At 43.0% G+C, this 18712-nt stretch overlaps 1 protein-coding gene across 1 annotated transcript in view; it reads right to left on the bottom strand.

Annotated features, from left to right (window-relative positions):
• The window catches only part of FSHR (follicle stimulating hormone receptor), a gene marked incomplete at both ends in the record, with an annotated part of 83255 nt that extends 65251 nt beyond the window's left edge, over window positions 1–18004 (bottom strand). Inside the window, one exon of the mRNA XM_081998063.1 lies at window positions 17820–18004. Coding sequence (XP_081854189.1) covers window positions 17820–18004 — 185 coding nt within the window. The remainder of the gene's footprint in view (window positions 1–17819) is intronic.
• Window positions 18005–18712: the final 708 nt, after the last annotated feature.

Below are 18712 nucleotides of genomic sequence, written 5' to 3' on the forward strand. Positions count from 1 at the left end.
ATTCAGCAATACTGACACCATCTTTCTGTGTCCATACTAATCCTGAAGCAAAGCGCAGTGTTTTTAAAAGCAGACCAAGGCTTTGGAGGCTGTTACCCTATGCCTGTTTTCTTTGTGATGATATCTAGGCTTTATGTTTGATTGATTCCAGCTGATAGTTATGATGTGTTTCACGAGAAATCACAGACTGTGAGGATGACCAAGCAGACCTCAGGATAAATTAGAAACAGGCTATGAGTGTTTTTACTGTGGAAAGAATACGCTACAGCAGCGAACACCGAGAGACGCAGCCGACCCAATATGCAGTCCCTGCGCAAGCTTTTAACCAGCTGAACAATTTGGAGGCTTAAGATTTAAACAATTGTGTTAAACTAAGGGAAAAAAGGCTACAATAGCATCACCAGCAGAATGTACCAACAGTAAATGAATACCACTAAATCAGTAAATGCTGACCCTCGGCCAGAGACTCAAATGCAGCTTGGTGCTAAAAGGTGCCTAGCTCCCTAAGGTTTTAGTTTTGATCTGTTTTTAATAGTAAGGGCTTTATTTGTTTTCTCTAAATCTGAATAAAGATATTTAATTTTAGAGAACGATGGCCCAGCCCTTAGCCAAACCTGTGCTTTTGCAGGAAGAAGTAGGGAAAGGATCTCCTCTGCTGGCCCTTAATTCAGGAACATGGTAAGTCCCGTTAACTCCAAAATGGCAAGATGAGTGCATTTAAGCAAATACTCAGATTTCTTTTCTAGCACAAAAGTAGTGCTTTGATTTAAGATGATAGAGAACAACACACAGTGGGGGTATCCTTGATCTTAGAGCTACCCCAAAGATCTCTGAGCAATTCCCTGCATTGTGTGTCTAGAAACAGCATGTGGCTGACTGCCTCAATAGCACAAGATATGCTGAAGATACACTGACCTAGGAAAGCCTAGATCAGGCCTGAGGAATTGCAAAGCATGGGTGTCCATGCAGTGCCTTGAGGGCCACCATCTGGGCAAAACCTACATGAATAATAGCCAGGTAAACTTTCCTGAGCTCACTTCATCTGTAAGAAAAAAAAAATCTAGACTCCCCTGCTCTCGCTGGAGGTGTGAAATTAAATGTCTTTTTTCTCAGAGAGAAACAGAGGACAAAAAAATGAAACACAAAACAGAACTCTGCTTGAAAACAGTGAAAATAAATCAGCAATGAATGGATTAGCTTCAGATCAGACTGCCCGGAGCAGCCTGATCTGGAACAGCAGAGCACTCATGGCTTGTGTTTTTTAAATCAGTTTTAATAAATAGAATCAATAGCTCAAATTATGAAGAAGGACAAAAGCAGAGATCAAATTGATCAAGGCTGTAGCTTATCATTTTAAGCCAAGGGGTGTCTTCTCTTGCCTGAATAAGATAAGGTGGCACAAGAATCCACTCGCAGCTTTTCAGTATCTCTCCCAGAACAGCTGTATGCAGGGTTGGATACAGAGCCTGAAAAACGCTCCTGGTTATCCAAACACAAACACAGCCTCCCTTTCTTTTTGCTTTCCCCAGCGGGGGCGGGGGGAGTTAAATTAATAAATAAATCAGGAAATGAATCCTTTGTCCTGAAGATAAATGCAGGAATTCACAGGGAGGACAGAAATAAGTAGTCAAACGAACACAAAGTATCCTTGAACGGTCAGGTGACTAGATCCTTGTTCAAATCAATGGAAAAGTGTCTTTCCACGTGTTAGGCTAGGAACGGGTGTTGGAGAGCGTGCAGGAGTTCTCCCTACCCCGAATAGTCAGCCGAGGATTATCCACCGGCGGGGAGCGAAGGGGACGCCCGTAACTGCAGTCAGGCTTTTGGCAACGGGAGGGGTGTTTGCACACAGGCACCTCATTCTCCTTTTTCTGGTTTGTGTTTGGCTTCCCCCCGCCCCCGCCTCGCTGCAGGGCCAGCTCTGCTGACGCGGGGCCCCGTCACCGAGCAGCCCCGGAGGAGCGTGCCAGCGCCCGGGTCCCCGCTCGGCGCGGGCTGCCTGCCCCTGGCCGCCGCCTGCCCCTGGGCGCGGGCTGCCTGCCCCTGGGCGCGGGCTGCCTGCCCCTGGCCGCCGCCTGCCCCTGGGCGCGGGCTGCCTGCCCCTGGCCGCCGCCTGCCCGCGCCCGGGCGCGCAGCTGCACGGGCGCGCACGGCCGGAGCCGCGCTGCGGCCCGCCGCGGCGGCGGGCGGGCGGGCAGGGCGCGGGGGCACGCCTGCCGCGCCGAGGGCCGCCTGCGAGGGTAGAAGCAAACAAGCTCCTCGCTCGGGATGCGAGGGGCATGGCCCTGCGCCAGGCGAGCTTGTTTTGATTAACAGTGGCCTCCTCCCCCAGTAACGAAACCCAGGAAAAGCATAGTGCAGCTCCAAACAGCTTTTCAAGGGGTGGTTGAACGCCAGGTCACCAGCCCCGGGTCTGCATGTGGAGGGCTTGTACGGTTCATCGCTGGGACGTCACCATGAGCTCCCCTTGCTTTGCAGGGGATTTACCCCAAACGCCCTGAGCATCAGCTCTGGAGCGCAAGTGCTGCACAGGAAAACAAAACACTTAAACTGCCCCTTGGTTTTGCCCTCCAATAAGACTTTGGTATTAAAATTAAGCCAAGTACAAACTACCAGCCCTGAATTTATTTCATCAAATACAGTGCATCTGAAGAGGTTTTTTGGCACACCGCATGACGCTCTAGAGATGGGAGAACGCTGCACGGTGCTGATAGCCTCTGCTAACTCCCATTCACCCTCAGGTTGGAAAGCCGGCATCAGTTACGTGGGCTTTGTGCCCGCATATAGCACATAGGAGTCTTTTTCATTGCTGTGGTTGAATTATAGATAAACAGCAAAAGGGGAATAATTACCTTATAATAATAGAATATATGACAGATGTACTACTGAATGTCATTCACATGCTCCAGTGATGAGCATGGTTCAAAGCCTACCTGAAATAGCCTTCCACCTTGCTAATAAATATTCAGAGACTTTTTAATATTCAAGGACATAATATCAAACATCTGACGCAAAATTCAGTGTAGATCCATAAGCGGTTTTTATTACATTTCAGTTGGAAGTAGATTTCATAACGTTTTATAGCAAGCAGTGCCTTTGCCAGAAGACACAGAACTTTCTTGGCCAAAGTAGTCAGCAGTTAACTTCAAGTCCAACAAAATAAACAAAATACCAATTATGATTCAAGTTTACTGTAAGTTATTTTCTGTTCAGTGAGGAAGAATTGATTTTCCCAGCAGTGTTACTTACACTGTAATGATTATTGCACGTAAGACAACTTAAGAAAATGATGGAAAAACGAATTAGATGGGCTGCAGATCATTGGTTTATCTTCACTGCTCACCTTGAAGAGAGAGTTGGGGAAACATAATGCACAGTACCAAATGTTAGGGTGCTCGAAACCTCTGCTCTCCTTCCACCTCCCTGATATTTCTTATTAAAATTTCAAAACAGGAATACACATTTCCAGCAGGGATAAAGCATGAAGCAGAACATTTTGCCAGTCTAAGGATGTTTGCTTAATTAAAAACAATGATAACTTGCTGTGACAGAAGATAATTAAAGGGGTATAAATTGTATAAGAACTTGGCTTTGTCTAATGCTCTCATTTTATATACACATCTATTCATGAGTCATATGAGAAAAAGGTTCCCATAGCTCTGTGGCTTTTGTTAGCTGACACTTCAGCACAGATAACCAAGTGCTAAAGCAATGCAGTAAAAGGCTGGGCCCAATATTATGGCACAATCTAATGGAAATCAATAGAAATTCTTCCACTGATTTTTCAACATGAGTTGGATAGACCTTTTATCGCATGCATAAGCCTGAATAATGGGAACAGAGGTTAACCGATCAGCGACGTAATGATAATCTCTTTTTGTGGAGATGGAATCATCCTGATCAGAGTTTGTAACAAAAAAACGAGCTGGCCTCACATTCTTCTCTGGCGACACCCACAATCAGCCAATGTACTGTACATTAAGTGCTGCACGTCTTATCTAGCTGATAGAATTTGCCGCAAGAGGCTTGGTTAACCATGTTTGGTTTTGCTTTAGGGCCAGTAAAAATGACAGTCAGCATCACCACCGAACCTGAAATGTCGTTGCAAATTTTCACACATACCATTCCAGACTCGTTAAGTTTTCACGCAGTTTTATTTCAGAGGTCTGTGTCATTACTTTAAGATCTCCTCTAATTGTAGCTTCCTCGCAAGATGTCCTATTTTTTCTTTCTTCTCTGTTTTACATGGTAAAAGGTCTCTTAAGTTTTAAAGATGAGTTGGCCTTGTAAAAAATGAGAGAATGCATAACTTTTGTAGTTGATTACTTTGTCGAGAAAATGTGCCACTAATTTATACCCCTTGGCCTGTTGGGTTAGATGTAGTGCTTGTTATTTCAGTCCTTTTGATTATTTCATCTCACTACTCAACTAGTTTAAAAAAAAAAATCTCCCTCTTTTTCTTTTTAATGTGACATCTATATCCTTGCGACTAGATTGTTCAAAGAGTAGGCATGATAGTGGTCATTCTCTTTCACTTTCTCAAACAAAGGCACACTTTTGGCAACGGGAAAATTAATGTTTGCTCTGAGTTTGACAGTTGTAAAAGATGTTTATTTTCTAGGGCTTTGTTTATGAGACTGCAGTGTTTAAAAGGTTATTTTATGCTGCTTTTGGCAAAAGTCACAGTTTGTATAAGTGCTACTGTTATTGTCATTCACCAAGCTGATATCCAGGGCCCATATATTGAGTTACAGAAGAGCAAATAACATGTAATGAAAGTATAGAAAGCCACAACCAACATATTGTCTACTTTTGTGTATGCTTTCTGATTTTCCTGCCTCCTTCACTCAAGGGTAATCCTCTGAAACACACAGATGTTTCAGCTGATTATCCCTTTATCTGGCAGAAGTAGCCTCTGACATAGTGAGTACTGCTGTTTCAGCACTGAAATAGAAGGAAATGGTTAGTGATCCATTTGACACCTTTTTTTCTAGAAAGTGTTTTCCATCATGACCTCTTCCATAAGAGGGAAAAACATTGGGATGAATGTGCAAGCAAGCCAATCGTAACTTGGACACATGCTGTTAGGCAGGCTAGCAGAGGAATCATGGCCATTGGGTTCTGTTACAGCAGCTACTGAAATACAGATACCAATGTTGGAAAAGGACTTTCCAACTGGGGGAACTCAATGCCATGAAAACTCCTACACTGATGCTATACTTGATGTTGAAGGTGAAATTTAGACCTCCAGATAGTCTAGGTGCACCTTTTTCCTTCTTTGGAGCATTTTAAGAAAAGCAATTGACACCGTATTGAAGATTATGAATAACTTCTCCAGGTTATTCAGCCTGGAGAAGAGAAGACTCCAGGGAGATGTTACTGTGGTCTTTCAGTACTTAAAAGGAGCTTCTAAGGGAGATGGAGACAGACATTTTAGCAGGACCTGTTGCAGTAGGACAAGTGGTAATGGTTTTAAACTAAAAAAAGGGTAGACTTAGACGAGATACAAGGAAGAAATTTTTCATGTTGAGGATGGTGAAACAGTGGCACAGGTTGCCCAGAGAGGTGGTAGATGCCCCATCCCTGGAAACATTCAAGGACAGGTTGGATGGGGCTCTGAGCTCTGGAGATCTAGCTGAAGATGTCCCCTTGCAGAGGGGTTGGACTAGATGCCCTTTAAAGGTCCCTTCCAACCCAAACTATTCTATTATTCTGTAATTCTGTAACTCTATGAGTCTATGATTAAGGCTTCTGATTAAGACTCGTGGTCTTTTAGGATCAGGAGACAATCTGAATGACTTGAGTTCAGACTAACAAAACCCTGGGTATTTCTATGCAACATAGGCTGAAGCCCAAAGCTGCTGTTCATAAGAGTAGGATACTAGCATAAGGTGCTTTACAGCAATGTATAAACTCCTTTATAAGATGAACATTGTGAAGATGTATTCTAGTAGGCAAGTCAGGCATTGCTAATAAAAATAGCAGCCTGCCATCCCTCCGAAGCAGAGGTTAACAAGCTTTCTGTGGAATGCAGAAAATCTTCAAGGAGACGCAAGCAGGAACTCCTGAAGCACCTCCTGCCTCATTCCCTATTTTAGCTGATAACCACCGCTACATGCATTCAGCCTGGAGGACACTAAACAGATGAATCTACACCTAGAACCAAGGCCACCTCTTGGCAGCCTGACACAGAGGGGGGAAAAAAAATAAAGTCTTTCAAAGCCTTGAACAAAGAGACAGTCTCCCTGTTTTCTAGTGCCGCAGGAGCGTTTCTTCCAGACATTGTTCGTGCCTCTGACGGACAAACAAAATGGCAAGTCCTAGTTGCTGCTGGTCCACAGCCCTGAAGCTCCAAGGTTGTCCCTGCCAGACCAGGGCATCAGTAGGTCCAAGGGCAAGCACTGCCTGACAGGCACTTCTTGGAGACTCACATCTCCGTGTCCAGCCCGTACAGTACTCCTATAAAGCCCTGGGTGGACGTGCTCCAGCTTCTAGGGTAAAGTGCTCAAAAACCCAAACCAATTTCTGTGGTGTTGGCCCATGCAGTACGCTCAGCCGCACCAATATAACATGGCAATAACATGTATGCAAATTAAGGAAGGCAAAAGTAATATTGTTTGGTACATGAACACTGTATATAAAAAAAATAACCCTGTAGATGCATCATTCATGTATTTATGACGGGCTATAGCTAAGGAGACATATACAGATAGTAACTAAACTCATAAAGGGGTGAAAACCTTCCAATTAGTGCTCCATAGGCAGCTCTACTGACCAGAGCAGCGCCAACAGTTATCTGTAATTGAAATGCCCACAAAAATCTCCACCTCAGCTGTCTTTAAATTACTGACTGCAACACTACTGTGAAATGTTGCTTTCCTAATACAGTGACAGAAACTGGTACAAAAAAAAGTACAGAAATGAAGAAAGTGGAAAAGGTGATGATGCAGAGGTACAATGTCAGTAAAAATATATTTGAGGGGTAAAATCCCTGAAACTGTATATGCATCACTTGAACATTAAAAAATAGTAGAGCTATGACTTTGTGCTGCCTTATTTAGGAGATTCAAAGCAGCAGGCCTGCGTTTCATGCCACTGAGCATAAAGCCTTCCTGTGATGAGAAATAGTTATTTGAAAGGAAAATGAATGTGCAAGAACTAATAATTTTTTTTTTCTTTTTTTTTCTGTTTTGAACAAGGAAATATATTGCTGTAGGAGTACGGTCTGGTGAATAAGGCCCTGGAGGGGCTATAGTCCCAGCTAAACCACTGATTTGTTCCCCTCTATTCTTGGGAAGTTACTTGACTTTTACATCCTCTAGCTTTGCCATTTCTGTAATCGATAAAATTACGTTTACATACTTAGCAGGAATGTTGTGAAATCTGTTAATGTTTATAGAAACCTTTGTGAGCCCTAACAAAATCTTATCATTTCCATATGGCCCATTAAAACAATTACAATCTCCCCTAATAATTTAAAATAAATTTAAACAGTTGGCTACCTATTTCATTTGCGCTTTCAACACTAGTTTTATTTTCCCCTAGAGTGGTTTCCTGTCTGCTGCAAGAGCACAGAGTCCTGAATCTGCAAATACGTACAGATGGGTAGTTCCACACCTGCGATTCGTCCCACTGGAAGGCAGCGGAGCTGCTTGGGCAAGCAATTAAGATGTGTACGAACGCCGGTGGAATCAAACCCTAGATTTTCTTGCAGGGTATTCCCTCGCAGGGGCCGCTAACGCCGGTTTCAAAGCACTGAAGAATGAGGCCTGGGCTTCATCTGCCATGGCAACAATATACTGCAGGTAGGAAATTACAGCTCCTGGGATTTGGATACGGTGAGTATTTCCCCAAACCAGTAATTCCACCTAGAGAGGTTTGTTGTTCTGCTAGGGCCTCGCTTGTTTTGCTGTCATTTTTCTGACACGATCTGTACTTCTTTCATGACTCTCCACTTGCCAAAAAACAAAAAGCAAAAATTTCCATAACTGCTTTGTTGGCCAAAGAAAACTTTGGGACAAGGCAGGTTTTTTAGACTCAACCCGCTGTCTTCCCATAGCAGGGGCATTTATAGGCCCTCTTCTTATACATTGCTTGTTCAGAAATTTCTGTATGTCTTTATAGACATATTATTGCTGAGAGACTGTACTCCAAGGAAAGGGTCTTCACAATTGGTCATTTCGCCGTAGTTAAACAAGAAAGAAAAAACGGATTTGGCTGATCTGTGCGCATTTTTTGCAGCTGTGGAGAGACTGGAGATGCCAGAGAAAGCAGCATGGGCAGTGCTTCCACTGCTGGAGCCAGATTTGCTTTCTTACCTTGCTGGTTGTCCGTGGCTCCCACAGACACGAGTCCTTCCCATTGAACAGGGTGCCCTTTGACAAAGGCTCTTTCCCTCAAAAATGCTTATTGGGCTACTGAAGGCCATAGCCTAATACATTGATATCATACGATGGTACAAGTGAAAAAAGAAATCAAAGCTTACCCTGCAGTTAGCACTGAAATCCAAAGGGTAGGCAAGAGTGTTACACCAGGGATCATTTCTAAGCACGAGGCATAGCACAGAATATAAAACCACTAAAAGGCTTTCGGAAGGTGTGTAAAGAAAACCATTATAATCCTCAGTCTGCCCATGTGACAATCCCTTTCAGTGAAGAAAAGCAACCCCAGATAACTACATACGGCTTCTTCCCATCCCATGCTCTTGGTTTCGCAAAAAGGGACAGGCAGGCAGTCCCCCCTTCCATTGCTACTCTCTCCCACCTGAGCCATGGCCATTTTATCAGTTACAGCAACATTTACATGCTGCTGTTTTCCATTCTCCTCTTCTTTGCCCGGAGTCAAACCAGCGGAGGAAGAGGTTAAGCAACGCAGACACCACGTGCACATGTGCAGGTGTGTGCACACACGCTATTCCCTTCGCTTCTTTGGGTAGGATCTGTTTTTGGGGTAAGGATGAGGGAAGGTTGCTTTATGAGTATCCCACTGCATCCCGCTGTTTTATGTTCAGAACAGAAATAGAGGACACCAGAAACTCTCCTGAGAAAACAAGCACCACTTTCTTTTCCAGTTTTCACACAGTAAAGCCCGTTCTTCATTGCACACTTCTATTTCAAATTTTTAAAAAAATCTGCTCACCATCATTTGAAAGTATATTACCTCCTCAAAAAAAAGATGAATCAAGCATCGAAAACAAAGTTTTCCTCACTGCATGTTTATGCACCTAGTGTTTTTGGAAAACCACTGGAGATTCATAGATTTCTTACAAAAAAAAAATTACAAATTAATTCCAATTAACTGACTGTAGTTGGACAAGGATTCATCAGAAAGTACATCCTCACGTGTGTGATGGGGAAACTTTATGTCAGTAGAACTACTACAAGAGCAATGCTCCATAGGTGTTCATAAAACAGGATTCACAGGCAAATATGCTAAAATGTTGACTAGTAACTGCGTTCTTGAGTAGATAAGAGAGGGGACAGAGGTGAAAGCTTCAGCCCGCAGCTCACCCAGCGGGTATATGTTCAAAATTGCGGCTGCCCTGTCTATAGCAAGTTCTGAAAATGTTACAGTCAAGGATATAGCATTATTTAGCTAGTCCAGGCAAAGACAGAGGCTGAGAAAGCTCAAAACTTATGGAAATACACTTGTGAAAAACAAAGACTGCTTCATACTGAGTTAGGTTGAAGGCTGTTTTCATTTCACACAGACTCATATCTCCCCTGCATATAATAACAGCCTACAAATTCTCCTCTAGCTAACCAGGAACAAATACATCTGAGTGGCTTGATGAGGTAATGGGAGATTAGAAGCATCCATACCTTCCAGGCTGAGCTCCTGAAACACCTAGGGATGTTTGGAGGAAAACATTAAACGAAAGCAAACAAATAACAAGGTTTCCTGACCCTAGACCCCCAAAATTAAGGAAGCTGCACCTGAGTAAAGGCAGAAATTGGGCTTCTTATTACAGTGTCTGCAAGACAATTAGAAGGAATAATTTTCTGTACTATTATATGAAATCCAGGCTTGACTCTGACCTATAATTTGAAACAAGGTTCATTTTAATGACTTAAATTTCACTGCTAATAAGACCAGTCCAATCAAATTACAGGCAAAGTGTGTGAAATAATTTACAGGTTTTGTCTGAAAAGGTCAAGGTCTTAAACAAAGAAAAGTGACTTTTCCTACCGAAGTTCTTGCCCCACGCTGTGTAAAACTGCTATGAAAAATAATACCTGTCTTTTGTGCCCAAAGTATCTTGTTTACCAAACACACACACATATTGATTACCAATCAGCCGCTGCCAAAATGAACAACACGTGGTTGACAGAGGTCCCCTTCACCAGACAATGAAAATGAACTTAGTTCTTTCCACCGAAGTTAATGAAACTATGACAATTTAAATTAGCCGTGAACTTACTCCAATTATAATTTAGCTTGCTGGCACAAGGACATTCAGGAAAGTTAAGCAGAACTAACTAAAAAGCCATCGAGTTGGAAGAGAGTGAGGCATGTTGAACTTCACACGGATTTCTTTCACTCCTCGGTTGGGTGTTTAGCAGGTTTGTTTATTTTTCGTTGCTACGCTAGGTTATTCAGTTTGGCTTTGCAGGACCCCCTCCTGCATACAAACTGCTGGCGCTTAGAGCAGCTATCCCCTCGGGATGTATATTCACTTGGCATCTCTGCTGTGTATCTCTCTGTTCTCGTGGCATTCCTCATCCACTCTCTTCTTTCACCCTTGTTAAGGTCTCCACACTCCCAGTATTTCCTGACACGTGCCAGCCCGATGAGACCCCCTCGGCATCTGCAAAGAAAATCCTCGAGCTGCACAGCAGTCTTTTTTCTCTGGCTTATCAGGTGGCACATTACGTGTGTGATATTCTTCTAGAGGAAACCAACTTGGAGCTTTTAAAGAGACCTTCCATTGGACATCTCTTCTCCGTTGCACCTCAGAAATGCTGCTGGGTTAATTTTTTTTTTTTTTTTTTTTAAGAGGCATGGCCTGGATTTTGAGGGAGATAACAAGCTTTATTCTTCAGTACTGCAATGCTGATATGACTTTGCTAAGGGCCAGGCCCAGAAAATTATTAACTCAAATTCCCAAGCTGTCACTTATAAACCTGAGTGAGGAGCTGAAAGCATATTGCATGGACAAATGTAGATAGAGGGATAACGGATGAGTTGTCCTAGCTTCGTGGCTCTTACAGTATAACAGCTTGGGTCAGTATGGGTATAGTATATATAGTATGGGTCAGAGCACGAGGGGCACCCCCTCCGCCACCTTTCTGCATCTGCCTCTGCATAAGTACCCCGAGCTCCCTATGTAAGGGGTGGGAGGGCAATTCAGCGAAGCTGAACTACAACAGAAACACGTAAGCACTTTAATGTCTTTCAAACTCATAAAAGCACTTTTCAAAACTTTCCCCTATAGCTCTAACTATGCTCTGCTGTCCCAGCTAGTGATAGTCACATTTGGGTACCTATAGGATTCCCTGAGACAAAGTGTCTTGGCCTCCCTGGGTGGGATGAGATATGAAGTTAATACATTTTAATATTAGAAAAGAGAAGGCAACAAAATCTAAAATACAGAGTTTTAATTCTGTGCAGTGAAAACCGATGAGTTGTGAAAAGCTGTAGTAAGGGGAGTAAATGAAGCTGGGAAATCACCCCTACTGTTGAAGAGTTTAGTGTGGCATACCATTCAGTGCAAAGGAAAATTAACTGCCGCGTAACACAGGTGAATTCACGATTCCTCAAATCTGTTTTGTGATTCATGTTCTTGTCGGAGAAGTAAAAGATAGACCTCCATCCTACTTTCTAATGTCCCCTAAGCTTACCAACTTCTCCATTTGAGCCACATTTTAGTTTAAAAGCTACTTATTTCTGATCTTGCCAGGGCTTTTCTCTCTTGCTCTGCCTCTACACTAAACCTTGGTATTTACCAGCTTGCATCTCATGAATAACATTACTGTCAAACTCTCCTAGATTATAATTATATGAAACAAGATTTGAATGGGGAGGCACCCAAGATGAAGACAACCTGTTCGAGACAAGAAAATGTAACACCTACAAATGACTAGTTCAATCTTCCAAACACTTCAGAAAACATTGAAGATAATCTAATTCAATAGGTAAGTTTTGATTCTTTGTACGAAGTGAAGCGGAATATACCTGAAATGTCTATCAGAGAGGCTTTATTTTGGGACATGGAGCTGGCCAGCCCCAGGAACCCTTTTTACCTGTTAGCAGATTTGTGGGCATGTGACATGGGCCCTCTGGTTTTTGTGTGTGTGCAGGAGACAGAGGCTGCTGGAAAAGCCAGAACTAGTACGTTGGGAGAATGTCTCTGTAGTTGACCCCAACAAAGAGCATCCGTTGGTATATAGACCTTGGTACCACCTCAGTGCCGCATGCAAACAAAATCAAGTCTTGGCTTTCACTGCGTTTCCCTGCAAAAAGCTTAGTGGTTTAACAAGTCATATACTTTCCATTAAATTTTACGTGAATGCACTTTCATTTCAAAGATACATTAGATATATATGCACACATCTATACACCTTCAGACTCCATCAATCATCTCGCATAGAGGCATCAAGCTGCAGTCATTATGTCAGGTGAAAGTCACGCGTACGTATTTATTGCCATAGTATCACAAATAAGCCAGCCGAGAGTACCGCACTGCAAAGCAACTCCTACTGTGTGCAGCGTACCTCCTTGTGTTGAAAAGCTCCTGAAGCTTTGGAAACTGGATGTTTCTATAGAGATATGTACTTGGTAATTTATACTAGCTGAGGATCTGCCCTGCGGAGTTTATTATCCTTTAGTGCCACTTTCTTTTTCTTTTTTCTCTCTTATGCTCTGCCTATTTCTTTTTATCCTCCCAATGAAAATGTCAAATACAGAATCCAGCATATATGTTGGACCACTCCACCAATATACAGCCGGTGATTGTACAGCAACCTCTATAGCTTTCTGCTTCAAAATATGAACTGATCATAAATTCAGGAACGGAAGAATGGAGCACTAACTGCAGACTGTTTTCTACCCTAACAGAAGCAAACCTCGTTTAAATTAATAAAAAAAAGAAAAAGCTTTAGGTAGCATGTAATATGTTCTCAATATGCTCTGCTGTGCAAATATTCTCATCCCCTTCTGATAATACATTGGTTTATTGACTAACTATATAATTAACCACCATAACACGGGGACTTGAAAGCTTCACAGGTCTTCATTTTGTCAGCTTACTTTATCCTCTCCACACCCTGCCTGTCTTAGATTAAGGTCAGTCCACCAGTATAATCACCTGAGCAAGAACTGTAATTATTTGCAGGTTTCAATGTAGTTTCAACGTTAAGTGTGAAAGCACAAAAAAAAATCCTAATTGTGGCTGTCCAGCTACCGTGCACATCGTTCGCAGCTTCTGCCGCAGGGAAATAGTTCTGACTCACTCAGTACATAACACACAACTTGCTATTTCAAGGCAGCCATTGTTTAGTGGTCAGATATCTATTCAGCCTTGACTTGATAGTCTGAAATAAATATTCTTAAGCAATTTTACAAAAACACCTACGCAGAGAACAAACAAAAACCCGCACTGTTTATAGTTTGCAGATACCTGGGAGAAAACACTCTACGTAACATACCTCTAGACCTCCCTGGCAGTGGCTAAACTGACTAGTGAAGCCAGAGGATGGTTTTTAAAATACAAACCACCATCAGCTCAAGCCTAAGCCTTATTTATTTTACCTGCAATTTCTTCCTGGATAGCACTTTAAAAGATGGGTGCCAAAGGATGCACCGTCTCCGTTGTCAATTATTTCGGTTGTCTCCGTTACTCCTGTCTAAAACTGGCATCACTCTCCCGCTGAAGCCTCTGGCATGCTAACACGTTAAACAACTCCTTTTAATTAGCTGAGTCACATATTCAAGTTTGCAAGCTTTCTCTAGGAGCTTCCATTCGCAAGGGATGTTTCTTATATTGTCCCCACAGCGTAGAAACAGTCGGGCGGAAGGAACCAACTGTTCAACATCTACCTGCCGCTGTCGCCTGCTGCGCTTGCACGCCAGCGGAGGAGGGCTGACCGTCAAGGGAGTAAAGTTTAGGAGCAGCAGAAAGTTAGGGAAGTAATTGAGGTGGAGGCAGTTTCTCTTTATAACAACTACGACATGACACGATTTGATTTCCCGATACCTTTTTATCACAGGAGTGGTTATAGGATGCAAGTAAAATGCTGATATTAACATTTTTCTCACATATCTCTGCAGGATTGCCAGCAGAATTGGACCAAGCAGCCCTTTCCTCCTCCCTTCTTAAGCTGCTTTGTACTGTTGCTTTAGTTTGTCAAAACAGAGCTATAGTTTACTGCCCAAAGAGTTGCACTTAGCTGCTGGGGCAGAGCTCTCTATTTCCCTGGGGTACCGTAAAAGTGATTTCAAGCACTGCTGAGATGAGAAACCCAAAAGCAAGGAAGGGTGCTATAAGAGAATGAGTAAGCTTTTCCTGGCATTTCTAGTTGTATTCCCAGTCGATATTCATACGTTTCTGCTTAAAGTAGTTTGCTAAATCTTAAGAAGGATCCTTTCTATTCTGAGAACAAGTTATTTTTGTTTGCATTACTTTCCCAAAGCGAGATCTCTAATGACTAAATGAAACCTTAGTGAATATTAAGGGTGGATTACAAAGCTTGACACTGGATTTTAAAACTCTTAAGATTGCAAGGAGTAAACTCGCTTCGGTGACTACCAAGTTGCTCACCCCCCCGTTCTGCGAGGCAATTAATAGTTAATACTTGGATACAAATGAACCCAGTTTCCCATCTGAACTTTCGGCCTCTGGTTTCTCATGGATTGCCTCCAGAGCTGTAAGTCAGAGCCATCTACCTTTCTCACAGGCGTTTCAGTATCTATAAAAAAATGCCAAAAATTCTTCTATCCAACTCCTTTTCCAGGCAAAGATCATAAAGCAAAATCAGCTAATAACCACAGTCTCCCCTGCAAATGCTCAGAGCATGCCAGCTGCAGAGTGCTTGCAAATCTGCAAGAAGTAATGTACAAATCAAGCTGTAACTATCCTCTCATGAGATTTTGGCCTGTAGGTGAAAAAATAGATGTGGCAGCAGGAAGACTAATGAAAACGCGTGATTTCTGATCCCTGCTCTGTTTCCACGTGGTAAGTACAAACCAAAATCCCTCACTGTAAGAGATTGCTAGCCCTCCCCTTTGCAACACCCGTGCTAAAGCAGATGTTAATCCAACCAAGAGCAAAACCTCGACTCTTGTACCATGCCACAGAGCTCACATTCACTGTGGAGCATAAGATCACTGTTGTGAAACCAACCATAAATAAACCTATCACAGCAGCATGTATCAGTGGCCAACCCTTAATAAAGAAATAAATTATTATTAATTATTATTATTATTATTAAAATCAGCCATGGCAAAGATGGCAAAGAGCAGAGATAATAGTTGTTGAAGGCAATATTTTTGCCTTTATACTGCGTTTTCTTACCAAGTTACAGAGCTGGCTGCCACATGCCAGTGTCCTGACTTAAGAAACAACTGTAGTGGAACTGAAACACACAGCAACAAGAGAAGTGCTTAAGGCTTATCAGGCTCCTGTTCTCTCTCTCAAGCTTTCACTGGCATGTTATTCACCTAAAAGGCACTAGGAAGGGACACTAGGATAGCTTAGGAAAGCTATCAAGACCACATCAGAGAAGGTGAAGAGCACTAAGTGTACTGAAGAAAACCCTCTCCCTTTTGTCAAACGAAAATAGACCACATCCAGCACTCCCAGAATGAGCTCTTAAGTGAAAAAAGTACCTTTCAGGAGCTGTACTTAGCAAGAAATCTGTGCTTGTGTCCTATACAGGGTCCTTAGACACCGTGGCCATCTATGCTCAAGTTGCTACACTGATTTTAAACCCCTTTTGACTCATTGAGGCTTTTTGAAGAAACTTAAAAGCAAACTTCTTCTGTTACCAACAGTGATTTGCAGCAGCACCTGGAGCAGTAAAGTCTGATTTAGTCACCTGAATCGCCCCACTGGGCACTCAGTGGAGACATGCGTAGGAGGGCACCTTCCTAGAGTCCCCCTTTGGCCAGGAAAATCTAAGGTTTATCTGTCACTTAACAGCTGTTGAACTAATGTATCTGGCTTTAGTAACATTAACATTCGGTATATTCAAAGCAACTCTACAGAGTTTTCATGGACAAATTCTCAAGCCATGCTGAAAATCAGTTCCGAGTCTATACGGATTTAACGGGACCAGAATTACAACCCAGGGAACCAAAAGTTGGTGTAAGTGAGAAGAGAGTCAAGTCAAAAGATTCTAGATCCAGTATTTGTACGATGCTGCCAGAAGAAAGGATTTCACTCGCTGGTTTTGGTCACACTAATGTTGTGGTCAGCCTGTTTCAGAGAATACACGCTCATGCTGAGGAACCCGCAAATTAGCATCCTCAGCAAACCCTCAAGAAGTTAACAAAGATCTGTTGCAAACAAACCCATTTTACTAACAGGTGCTTTTTGGCGATATAAAACTCTACTTCTTTGCAGAAATAATTATAAACTGCTTTTGCTTAATCCCTAGAAGGCAGACCTTAACTGTGTAATCTAAAGAAACAATCAAAGCAAAATTAAACAAAATTAGCACTATATGCCTGGAGCACACTTCACTCAGGATTTAGATGACCTAAGTCACAGATGGATTATTTTTTCCCTCTAGTTGCGAGAATGATTTAAACTTTTACTGACCTTCTGTGGTTAATTCAGACATTTTTCTCAAGTTTTCATCACAGTCTACTTATTCAGTGAGCATAACAACTCCTCTTTCTGAATGAAACAAAACTTCTACCCTAGGAAAAGTGTGGGATAGTAACCACAGATATACTGTGATGTGTAAAATTGGGATAGGGACGTATTTTTCCAAGTAGTGACATTTAATATCCTCCCTCCAAACTTGCCACTCCAGTTATTAATCAAAGGGTTTATCCAGCATTACTCGTTTCATTTTTGCTTTAGGTTGTAACAACATCAGATGGCTGTGGGTATAGACAAGGAGTGACACAACTTGCTTTAAAAAAAATTAAAATGAAAACAATTGTTTGCACAGTTACACTCTCGCCATTGCATAAGCTCTTTTGCTCCCCTGTGCTACTGATGCAGAAAACAGCTGTCATACGGTATTGCTGATGTTATTTTATGGAAGACAAAGACAAGCTTCAAGACGTCTAAAGCTCTTCCTTGAGTAACGCAGTACGGTATCTCTACGTGGTTCACCCTCTCCAACTGCAGTCGTTCTGCTCCTCTGAGAGAGGAGGATCGCTCTGCGTGTTTATCAGAGTCCTTTCTGTAATGCCTTTGTGATTTCAAAAAGAAAACATTAAGTTGCTTCCTGGCAAACAAGCACAAGCCCTTGGAAAGCTCCCGCAGTGCAAACACAAATGCTCATCACCAAGTTGTTTGGGGCAGACAAGTTGCGCTACGCGTTTCGACAACACTGAAGCAAGCTGTAAAGCAAGCTCAGGCTTCGTGCTTCAAACTACTCTCACAGCACCACGGAAGTTCGTTTAAAATTTAGTCTGCGCTTTGCACTGTAGCGCACCGTATCTTTTCTTAACGGAGATCTTCGAATTGGCACGATCGGACTAACAGAGAGGACCTTCACGACGTAATTAAGTGCCGGAGGAAGGGCTGTGCTTGCCAAACAGCTGGCGTAAGCCTCCCGAGCGACTCCCTGCAGACCCGACCTTCGGCGTGTTTTGAGAGCCAGCAACGAGGCTGCTGCTCGCGGCCGTTCCCGCTCCCTACTTACAGTTCGGTGGTGTTGGCAGGGATGTCCCGGGGCACCTGGACCACCTTGCTCTCCTGGCAAATGAAGACCCTGCCCACGCAGCGGCAGGCGTGGTGCTGGCATCCCGAGCAGCCCGCCAGGAACACCAGCAAACAGGCGAGGACCGGAGACATCTCCGTCTTCACGTCTGTGCCTGTCTCCTCCATCTCAAAGGGAGGAATGCAGAGACCTCCCAGCCCGACTCCCTGAATGGAAGATCCGCCCCAAAAGCTCGGATGCACCACGTGGCTCTTGGGGGATGACTTCTCAGCAAGTTTCAGTTCATGGCCCCAGATCCTTTATGACCTTAGAGTAGGGACGGAGACGAGCGATGCTGATTTTCCAAGACAAAAGTATTTTATATTTAAAGTGATGTTGAAATCATGGGCCCAGGCTGAGCTAACCAGGGTGCTTTTGCCTCACTGGGTTTCTGCGCTGGGGAAAGGCCCTTCCTTCTCAGCTGTGTTTTCTTGCATGCTTTGTTTGGTAAGACCAAGGGACAGCAAAGCATTTTTACTTTCTACAACCCAGGCACTCTTGTCCCTGAAGGAGAGGCACTATTTATGCTCCCCTTGATGGAACCAAGAGCCCCTGCTTTTCTGTTGCTCCTAGGCAAAAGAAATGTGTTATTTTTCCATAGGGTATGTAATCTATTTTATAGGTTAGAAGCTATACAGTGCTAAAGCCAGAGCTAAGTAACACGCCTTTATTTTCAACTGTAATTATTCTTCATGTACTTGCTGATTCATGTCCTCTTTTCCTTGGCACCTTTACAGGAACCCAAACAGGAGAAAATGTCACAATCCCAATGGTCCCTGGGGACTAGTAAGCTAATTTCATCATCTGGAAAAAAAAATCACAGAAATATACAGAAT

The sequence above is a fragment of the Phaethon aethereus genome, assembly GCF_964289735.1.
Source record: "Phaethon aethereus genome assembly, chromosome: 3".
In the NCBI taxonomy this organism is placed as follows: Eukaryota; Metazoa; Chordata; class Aves; order Phaethontiformes; family Phaethontidae; genus Phaethon; species Phaethon aethereus.